Source organism: Squalius cephalus, assembly GCF_949319135.1.
Source record: "Squalius cephalus genome assembly, chromosome: 7".
Lineage (NCBI taxonomy): Eukaryota > Metazoa > Chordata > Actinopteri > Cypriniformes > Leuciscidae > Squalius > Squalius cephalus.
In genome coordinates this window covers 12,559,250-12,570,818 of record NC_137128.1, presented here as the reverse complement: position 1 = coordinate 12,570,818, position 11,569 = coordinate 12,559,250, and the positions used below count along the sequence as shown (strand labels likewise).

Genomic DNA, 11,569 nt, shown 5'->3' with positions numbered 1-11,569 from the left:
GGCGGGTTTTTATTTCTCATCTCCATAAATATATCTAGTAGTAAAGCTAATGCAAGGGCTAGAAATCAATGAATCCTTTGCTGATACTTCCTCGTCATCATGGAGAGCGCAGTTCATGGTTGCATAGCAATGACAGACGCCATGGGAGTGCAAACACTTGTGGAAAGAAGGAGAAAGCAGTGCAGCCACGCGTTTTTAGACGTTTGTGAACTGCCCCTTACAGACTTGGCAAATTATGGGATTTTTGTTATCCTTGATGAAATACTTCCACACATCTGATGTGTGGTGTCTGTTAGTGACGATCGCCATTTTGAATTCATTTATGGTTGATGGCATGCACGCTCGAGTAGTCGATTGTTTCCGACAGCTCGGACGGTTGAAGTAGTCAATCTCTCGACTACTCATCTAGTCTGTGCAAGCCTTAGTTGTAATGGACTTTTATCTTGAAGTTCTGTATTTCCATTGTTGCTTTGTTCACCTCATGTTTCCCGGCTCCTCTGTTCCCTTGTTTGTTGCCATGGACACCTTTGAACTTTGTTGCCATGGACTCATTTGACCATTGACCAAAAATTTTATTATTATTTCCTAAAAAGTATTGTTGTTGGATGAATCTCACAAAAATATATCCATGTTATGTTTCGCCGCAACATCAGAAGAAAAAAGGCATGAAATCGTTTGTTTTAATGAAGAATATGGAGCCCATTTTAAGACTTAATCCTGTCATTTTCAGAAATGCTCGGGAGACTAAGAAACGAGGCAGAACAACCAGCTTAACATTAACGACGACAGACAACTGAACAGGACAAAACACAGGGCTCAAATACACAGGAAAACAAGAGGAACTAATGAGACTAATTAACGACACACCTGAAAACAAGGAACCTAATTAATTAGTAACCAAGGAGACAAACAGGTAGGGAACAGAGAACTGATCAACCGACTAGAAGATTAACAAAGACACTCAAACATTCACTGAACAGAAAAGCAGGACAAAAACAACCTCTAAACATGACTAAATAAACCCAAAAATGTGACAAAAACTCCTGAAATTAATACTTGCCTTAGAACTCCTGACACATATTAAACTGTTTTCATCATCTACACATAATTACATACAAACACATCAGGAATACGACAGTCCTACAGCGATGAAAGGAAGAAGCGCAGCCACAGAGCTCTCACTCACTCTCTCTCTCGCTCACTCTCTCTCTCACTCACTCTCTTTCTCACTCACTCTCTTTCTTACTCGCATACTCTAGGGAGACATTAGTGGGTCTTGTTTTCTCTGTGGAGGTTCTTTGGCGTATCCATAACCTGGGAAGGCTTCATGAAGCTCGCAGCCACAGCATGCGTATCCGAACCCAGATATTGCTTGTGCTTTTAGTGCATGCAGTGTCCTCGATCCCTTCTGGCTGCCCAGAGCGCTGTGTGTGTGATGACCAGCATGTTGTCCAGTGCGCTGAACAAGATCTCCGCAGATTCCCAACAAGACTCCCGCTGACCACCCGCCAGCTTATCCTGTCCAACAACCGAATCTCTGATTTACCTGCGCTCGAGCTCAATTTCCTGTCAGACCTTATGTATCTGGACTGCAGCAATAACTCTCTCACACACATATCAGAATCCACGTTTGGAAACCTGAGGAAGTTGGCATATCTGGACCTGTCCTTCAATTCCTTCGGTAAAATTGAAGAGCAGACCTTCAGAGCGCTGGAGAGCTTGGTGATGTTGAGACTGACGGATAACCCCCGGCTGTCAGAATTTCACCCTCATGCATTCTCGCACGCTAGTGCTCTTCAGGTGCTGGACATCAGCAGGAACAACCTGAGCAGACTCAATGTGAGCTCCCTCATGGCACTCGGCGGGCTCAGGTCTCTCGGGCTGAGCGGGAACCCGTGGCTGTGCGCCTGCGACACGGAAGAGCTCTGCTTATGGATGCAGACGGACACCGTTAAATTTCAAGGTAGACTATAGACTTAGGTTACAGTTTGGGTCTAGGGTTTGTCGTTTTGCCTGTTTAGGCACATTGGATTTTAAATTTTCACATTTTATTTTAAATAACTTTATTTGGTAGCACTTTAAATAAGGTTAATTCGATAACATTAGTTAATATATTAAATTAACTACCATGAACTAACCATGAGCAAAACATTTGTTACTGTATTTGTTAATCTTTGTAAACGTTGGTTAATAAAAATACAGCTCTTCATTGTTTATTGATGTTAGTTCACTGTGCATTAACTAATGTTAACAAGATTTGAATAAAGTATTAGTAAATGTTGAAATTAAAAAAGAAACATTAAAAAAGATTTATAAATGCGGTGTAAGTGCAGCTAACTAATGTAGTTAACCAATGTTAACTAATGAACCTTATTGTAAAGTGTTACCCTTTATTTAATAGTGTTGCTCAAGAATAGATTACTATAACAACATTATATAAAACTTAACAGATTTGTATCCGATTTATTCAGGGAGATGGGCAGTGCTTGAACTTGGTTTTGTTTTAGCATCTATTACTCACTGATTATGTGCATTATGTGTGTGTGTGTGTGTGAGTGTTAGTCACACACAGATTTATAATACTGTCACCCAGGAAAGCAGTGGTCATGTCAGCCCTGTAGTTAATTTATGATGTTAAAACTCATCGCCTGTTAAAACACTCCTCAGTCTCCTACATTCAAATATATTATATGTAGTTATAGATGGATAAATCATCCAGGCTGATTAATCTGCTGAATTTGAGATATATGCACTTGGCAGATTTTATAGTTTGGGCACTTGATTTAAAATGAATTGCTGTACGGCTAGCTGATACCTTTTAATCCAGCAAATATTTCTTAAAAACTTAGTTACGGACAGTGTTGGGGAAAGTTACTTTTAATATTACTATATTGAGTTACTCCCAAAAAAGTAACTAATTGCATTACTTAAAGCTGCAGTCCGTAACTTTTTTGGGTTAAAAAGCAAGTACATAACCAGCCAGTGTTCAAAACGATCTGTTTAGCTCGATTCAAAACAGTAAGCTTGTAATAATGTTTTTAATTACAGTGGTACTGGTGGATTTCTGTGGGAAATTCTAGCATGTCTTTGCATCATTACCTCACATCTGTACACATATAGAAGGAGTCTCGGCTAGAAGGCTATATTGCGTGTGAGGATGTTGGAGGTGGAGATTTATAGCCTTTTCTCACAGCACTTGATATAATTAAACTTAATAATTTGATGGAAGATCCAGAAAGGTTCAAACGACAATCACCAGTGACAACTGGAGATTCAGCCGTTGTAAAACGCGAAAGACTTCAGAAGACAAGCAGTGGCTACAGAAAAAAAGAGACTGCAACCAGGCCCATGCGAAAACAAGGATCATTTCGGAAGGGCATTAAATGTAGTCACGCAATGCTGATGTTGTTAACATTAACAATTTGAGAACAAAGTATAATTTGCACGGTTTGACGTGATATGATAAGCGATCGTTAGATTTAATCAGCGCAATTTACTGCAATGCTTTTGTTCCCTTAGTTTGTCAGAACAAAAGTGGATGTTACTTGTTCAGATTACATTTTCTGGTGAAAATTCTTATGTTGGTCATACTTCCAAAAAGTAATTTTATTTAATCTGTGATTGCGAATGACAGTATCCACACCGGCGGCGACTGACAGCCGCACATTCTCCTCAAAACATTGGATTCATCCGCGCTGTGCCGTGCCGAGGCACAACCCACATAAAGTTGATAATTCCGCGAATAACTGCAATTGCAGATTTCGAACAGAGATGGCGATAAAGAGGAAAAACTACGGACTGCAGATTTAATTAAAGTAATTACGTCACTTTTGCGTTACTTTTTCTCACCTGGGCTTGCTTGTAACCATCAAACAAGCACACACAACGTTTGTTGCACATTTAAAAGTAAATCATTACTTTAGTTACTTGAAAAATTTGTCTGATTACGTAACTTGCGCTACTTATAATGTGTTACCCCAACACTGGTTCCTGACATATAGATTTTGTGCCAACTTTCCATATGTGTGGATTATCAGTTGACCACAAGAAAAAAAAAAGTTCCATGACATTTCTACACCATGATGTACTAATCTGCTATTTGTTAATGTTTGTAATTCTTGCTTGTTATTGGACACTATTTTAGATTTAGGGCACAGTAGCACACTGCTAACAATAAATGCCTCACCAGTGCTGTTCTGTCTTCAGGGCTTGATGAAGAGTGGAAAATAGACTAACAGCTGGCAATGGATTTGTAAAGGCCATCTGATTGATACGCAAGAATGTGATGCTTAGAGGATGGATGGATGACTAGATAGAGACATAGAGATAGACATATTTAGACATATATATATATACACACACACACACACACACACATCTGTGCATATATATATATAGTATATGCAGTGTATATACATACATTCTATACTTTATCTGCAGATCATTGTTTAAGCTAATCTTCAAATTCATCTTTTTGGAATGTTCATAGAGTCCAGTTATATCCAGTTATGTTTAGGCTAAGTGCCTCTAGTGTCAAAGCCACACTGAACACTCAGACATACACAAACACACATAGTGTGAGGAATAATACAGAGACATCTCCTGCTTTTAATTGGCACAGATGTATTCCCTCAAGTGCTGCTAATTATTTTGAATTAAAATGAACATGCAACTATTCACAAACAAAATCTCTCCCTCTGCTGTAAGCTTCTCTAGCCCCATATATGCTGGCCTATTTTTTACCTTTTACTGGCTTTGTAGGGGCTTATTCATAGGGGCCATTGTAACGTAAACTCAGTTGTTCTCAAAGCATGGGGTGCGCCTACCAGGCATAGGTAGCATTATTATACATACAGCTGTCAATGCACATTGGCTCAAGAGTCAATATTGAGCTTTTTATCTTAAAGGGCTCGTTACATAAGCATATCAACTATTTGAATATTTATTTCAATGAAAGTGAAAAGCTTTGAAGACATATTCAAAGAGTGAGGATAAGAAAATATGGGCAAGTACAAAGGGTATTGGATGAGAGAAAGATAAAGGAAGAGACAGACCATACAAGTACTGCACATCAGATGAGTTGTGGGTATTCAGTCACCATAACTAAGGAGAAAGTAATTGCAAGGATGGAGACAGTGGAAAATGGTGAGATTACTGTAAGGAGGTACATTATATTCCTCTTGCATTTCTTTCCTCATATTCCTCATTTATTAGTGGTGTTTGTTAAGGAGGGAAATCACTACTATTTGACAATGAAGTTATAATGAAGGTAAAATAAAGAGAGAATTGGAGCAGAAGACGACGTGTCTCCTTACAAAAGCATAAGTACAAAGACTAAATGACTCAGCCAGAGCAGAGGCCAACCATGGGTTTGAATTATTCAGTGTGTCAGTGTGTACGGTAACATAATATCCATGTATGAAAGGATGCCAAAAGGCACTGCTTTAATTTACACCTAAATCGGCATTGCTCATTTCCAGTGCTACTCATGAAGTTAACCTTAAAGGAAGACATTAAATCTCATGTATAGTGCATGGAACTGACTTGTATTTTAAAATACCTGCATGTAATTACACTATTGACTCTTCCCTTATCTTTTAACCCAACCTTAAACCTACCCATACCACCAAACCTGTGCCCAGCCATTAAACATCACAGCAGACATTTATCACTCAGTTTAGTGCTTTCAAATATAACAATTTAGGGAGAAGGGAACAGTGAGCGCTGCTATGGTCAAGGGTGCTTCTCAATACTCAAATAGATGCTTCCTCGTTTCCTCGCTCCTCTGTCCTCTAGCCCAGTGGTTCTCAACTCCAGTCCTCGGGACCCGTTGCTCTGCACATTTTGTATGTCTCTCTTATCTGACACACTCAGTTCAGTTCATGGAGTCTCTCTTAACGAGCTGATGATCTGATTCAGGTGTGTTAAATAAGGGAGACATACAAAATGTGCAGAGCAGCTGGTCCCGAGGACTGGAGTTGAGAACCACTGCTCTAGCCTGTGACCCGGAAACCGTTTAAAGTTAGCCATCTTGAAGAACATCTTATTTCTATAACTGCACCATTAGGAAGCGAGAAAGGAGGAGTGAGGAAGATTCCTGAGGAGATATGATGGGATAGGATGCACAGTTGTATCATATGTGGAAGTCTTTATTGTCGAATTTTACACACTTAATAATAACTTAATACCTTCACCCGTTCTATCGGATGCTGCCTTTGGATCTAGATGTGCTTACACCATCAGAGAAGAGATGTGTCACGGTTGGTTTTGTTCATGTTCTTGTTTTCAGGTCTTTTATTTTGAAGTTTAGTCATGGTCATGTTTCCTGGTTTGTTATGTGATTCCCTTGCCCTCATGTGACTCCTTGCTTCATGTGTTATGTTCTCATTGGTCAAGTCACCTTTATTTATATAGCGTTTTTTGCAATACAGATTGTTTCTGTAAGCCCGCGCTCAATCGGCCCAATCTAGGCATCCGGTCAGCGGGGAAGGTCTCTGCGTGTTACTGTCTTTTCTCGTGGCAAAGTATGAAATACATTAATGAAATTAAACGAACGATTAAATTAAATACATTTTCTCATATGTATTTTCTCGTTATTTTATCTGACTCCATAAATGAAAAGGTTTTAATGATATCTGTGCATCATTAAATGTGAGCGAATGTTTTCATGCCAATTTCAGAATCAGTTCAAAGATAATAGATACAAAACATCAAATCCTCTGGAATAAAGAGAGAAGATGCACATTGTAAAATACATGATGTGAAGTGTTTTGCTTGCACTTCGCATCACGGGCTGATCTGGGTTACAGAATCGCCCTGATCCTCTAGCTGCATTTCATTATATAGACAGAAACTTATTTCACATGGAAACATCTGCTAACAATGGGAATTTACATTCAGAGTTGACACCTTTTGGGTGTAGAAGACCATTTTCCTAGAGACCTTCCTTTGTGTGCCAGTTATCTCTAAACTCTTAAAAACCTTATATACCTTTTGTTTTACTTATTTGGGAATGAGACCTTTGGACCAGTCACAGTGAGACATTTCAAATTATACAAAACATGTATAATACTCGATGATAATCATTCACATTAAACCATATGGATTTTTGCGTGATTTTCATGTGATCTCAGCATGACAGAGGGGGAGTGGGGGAAGAGGGGAAGAAATGTAGATTAGGATTGCTTAGGTGAGACTTGCATCTCGAATGATGATTGAGAGAGTTCAAATTAATTTCCAGAAAAGTCCTTTGTCCTCTCAGGGAGTGGGCGTTCCTCATCTAATTTCTCAAGTCTTACATCGCCCGTGATGCAGAGAGCCACCGGGACTCTCAGCATCATGTATTTCCTAATGTCGGGTTTGCATCTCTTCTCTTTATTCCACAACATTTGATGTTTTGTATCTATTATCTTTGAACTGATTCTGAAATCGGTATGATGTATTGCATTTAATCAAAAATACTTTGCCACGAGAAAAGACCTTCCCCGCTGACCGGATGCCTCCATTGGGCCGATTGAGCGTGGGCTTACATTTCAAAACAGCTTTACAGTGATAACTGTAAAATATTGAAACAAAGTTTGTTTTTCGCCTGTACAGCAGATACATAGCATAGAAGAAAATAGCATCATAGTCCAGTTTAAGTAAGTTCAGTGATGGTTCATTGTTGTTATTAATTTAAAAAGTTATTAATTTTGTTCATTTATATATATATAGTCAATCTGGAAAATCGTGATGTCATCGTCCAGCTCAGTTCAGTTCTCATAATGGTGTCAATGCAGGCAGATCAATAATTTTGTTGAATATTAAAGGAACCGTATGTAAGATTGTGGCCAAAACTGGTACTGCAATCACTTTCAAATTACTGTAGAGCGGTGTATCCCCTCCCCCTCCCCCTGACTCGAGGTTGCCAGATAGGCTGCAGGATCCAGCAGGAACGTTTGTAGCTGCAGTTGTGGTAACTAGAGCAGAGCTGGCAACCCGGATGCTGAAACACTACTGACTTTGTGATTGGTAGATAGGTGGAGGGTGGAGCATCAGGCCAAAACACAACAACATCAACATCAGTTGAGGGCTGCAACTTCACATTTAAATGACAATATCCTGGCCGGACTACTGTTGTCAGTGATATAAGTATTTGAAATGAACATGATTTCTTAATGTCTAGTGACATATCAGGGCCATTTTATGATTAATTGAAATACATTTCTTACATACGGTTCCTTTAAGTGTCCCAAACTAAGCAAACCAAAACTCCATCAGGTAATGGGAGAAAACCTTGGGAGAAACCAGTCTCAGCAGAGTTCGTCACATGAAGTTTAGAAAATGAAACAAAAGATAAACTGAAACTACCCCGTAGGAGAAAAACACCAAGGTAGAGTAGGGCTTGAGCACATGGCTGGGCACAGGACAAGGCAAGGCTGGGAACAGGATAGCACACATGGAGTATGACAGTGAAGAAAACACAGGACAGAAAACACAGAGAGAATAAATAGGAGAGCACATTAGGAGGGTAATGAGGAAGAACAGGTGGGGCAAATAACCAATAATCAGATTTTCATAAGAAGGACGGAGTTAAGACAATAGACAGGAGACAAACATGACACAAGAACGCCTGGCAAACGAAAACATACCAGGCAGGCGCTCTAAAAACCACACAAGACAAGAGCGCATGGGAGACTAGACAGGAGTGCTGGGATCTGAGCACCATGCTCCGCACATGAAACAAAGCACGCGGACACTCGAAGCCGCACACTCACACAAAGATAGTGTCAGGGCTCTGTCACAAAACTAAGAATAGACCAGACTGAAGTTACAGAACCATGACAGTATTCTAGGTGTGTGCTCTAGATTTACACTGCACATTTTAGGAAATGTATCTTGGTGTTTTAAACATGAAGAAAATGCTTGTTTTGTGCATAGTATGCATACTATAAAAGTAGTCAAAGTCCCTTTAAGACAAGTCAGTTCACTCGGTGGCCATCTTTGAAATGCCTTTCCGGCATGCAAGTGCATCTCTTTGAATGGGGAAACATCATATATTCCAAAACTGTTCGCCAAGCTTACGATTGAATTGCATATTTGAAATCACCAATGAAATCTGACAACAACTGTATCATAAATTTTGTTTCTACATGCTCGGGTCATGACAGAAAATGACATTTTTCAGGTTGGATCGAGCTAATGCGCAGTGGAATCCAGTAGCACCTCATTTCAGTACACGAGATCCAGGGGGCGGAGTTGGATCCAGATTTAAGGGGTGGAGATTGGTGGGTTTAGGGATCATGGGGTGGAGAAGGGTAGGTTTAGGTATATGTAAGGTGTGAGTATGTAAGGTCCCCCTGGATTTCGTGTTCTGCAGTGAGGACCATCTCGTGGAATCGCGCATCTGACTGTTTATATGGGAACCAGAGCATTTAACGGCAGCTGCAGTGATGCGATGACTTTATTAATCGGCGATTGGCTCTTATTTAGAAGGTGGGACTTAATCCGCCATATTGAGCGTTGCACTTTTCCCCATTCAAAACTATACGAATGACGCGTCTTGTGTTAGTGTTATTCTATAGTCTTTGAAGTAGTGTGCTCCCAACAATGCCATACTTCTAAAATTGTTTTACTTCTGACAAAATCTTATTTGTGCAATTTTGTGTCTGTGGTTATCATGTTAGACTGTCATGTTTATTAAGTTGCTAAATATATACCAACAATACAAATGTTTATGGAGTTAATGGAATCTTTTTTTTATCTTGTGTTTTATGTGACTAGAAGAGGCACAGACAGTGTGTGAAGGTCCTTCATTCTTACGGGGGCAGCATCTCTCGGGGTTGGGCCTTTGGCTGAGAAGACATTGCCATCCAGGACTGGGTCACCAGGACTACCTGTTCTTTGTGGCCATTGGTTTTGTCATTTTTGGAGTAGGCATTGTACTGGCTTGGGTCGCCGGCATGGTGATAGTGCTCTGCCAACGCTGTGTCAGATGGAGGAAGGCTAGACCAAATGTTGAAGCGAACGAAGGGGAAAATAAAGGTGGCATAACAGGGAAAAGTGGTTAAGGGGACTTGAGAAATACCTGAACTAGCATAAACATGAGTCCGGTCTTGTCACGAGTGTTGACTGGGAACATTATGACAGAAAGTTTTGCTCATGATTATGAGCCAGTTGACATAGGGCTGTGTGTGAAAGCTGAAGTAAAAGTAGAAAAGGAAGGCATCAAGGCACATCCGTCATCCTGTCTACTGAAATACCTTCATCTCCTGGATTTCTGAAGGCAGCATAGATGTATCCTTCATTGCCTTTGATATCCCAAAATTCTGTGCTTTCGATTCCGTGACAGGAGAGCTAAAAAATAAAATGGCGTCTAAAAGTTGCGGATGGTGGTCAATTTGTGTGTAAATGTTTTTGAACTTTTTTTAACATTTCATTTCAGCTCTAATGAGAAATTAGTATTGTAGAAATTAAAAATTTGTTTAGTTATCTGAAAAAAGCTTTCTCTATTTTGTTGTAGATAATTAGCCCTCTGGGCTTCTTCGTGCAAAAATGCACGAAAACGTTTACGTTTTGAATTTTTACATTTTTTTGTTTCATCAGAGGGGGATGAAACTTGGTGACTTTTGTTATATTACCTATGTGAACACACAAAAAAATCAAGGAGATGATTCAGATATGTTACAGGGTCGTAAAAAAAAAAGTCACACTTAGCTTCCTTCATGCAAAAATGCACGACCATAGGAAATGAATGGGAAATGGGGGGGGATAAAGGAATCAAAAGTTACAGCATTTGGAACAGAGATAGCCTTTTTGTACAGTCTTTGACGCCCCCTCATGGGCAATTGTTTCTCCATGAAGAATATCTTGTCATAAAAGCAATAGATTATGTTAATTCTGGGCTCATTTTAATTGTAATAATATGCAGTAAAAAATGAAGTGCCATTTTCAATGATCTGTGAATGTTTCATGAGCTGTATGATGTTTTTGACACATTGCAGTACATTATTTTATAGATTATGAAAAAAAGAAATTCTATTTATCAGCAAATAACTCAGCAATACTTAAGATTTTTTCAAAGTGGATACATTCACTGTAAAGTTCAGACTAAGCTTTCAAATGACATCAACTTTGTGTTAATCAAGGCAACATTTTTGAAAAATATGGTAATGAATATTTTCGCAGCTAGGTGGCGCCTGCTGGCGGTACACTCGGTTTTAGAGGGATTACTCAGCACTCGTTAGGAGTTAATAAATGCTAAGATAATAAGCTGAGATCCTAAGCTCTAAAATGATATATAATTTGTGTTGTTCCATTCAGTGGTTGCTTAGTAATTTGATTTTTTTCTTTCCGAATGGGAATAAAAAAAAAAAAAAAAATAAATAAATAAAAAAAAAAAAAAAAGCTATAGGCAGTTACAGGACATTACACACATTTATATATTTTTAAAGCCACTAAATGGCGCTCTTCTCACTTGAACATTTTTTTTTTAGGCCTGCACTCTATTTTGATGTGAAATGTTGCATTTATTGAAAAATAAATAAATAAATAAATAAAATAAACATATATATATATTAATTCTAATGGA

At 39.0% G+C, this 11,569-nt stretch overlaps 1 protein-coding gene across 1 annotated transcript; it reads left to right on the top strand.

The window, feature by feature from the left end:
* The first annotated feature begins 1,280 nt into the window (after positions 1-1,280).
* On the top strand, positions 1,281-10,127 carry LOC307162351 (leucine-rich repeat-containing protein 52). The gene is made up of 2 exons (XM_079877599.1): positions 1,281-1,963; positions 9,763-10,127. The coding sequence occupies exons 1-2, from the start codon at positions 1,348-1,350 to the stop codon at positions 10,047-10,049; spliced, it is 903 nt and encodes a 300-aa protein (XP_079733725.1). The 5' UTR covers positions 1,281-1,347; the 3' UTR covers positions 10,050-10,127.
* The last annotated feature ends 1,442 nt before the right edge of the window (positions 10,128-11,569 follow it).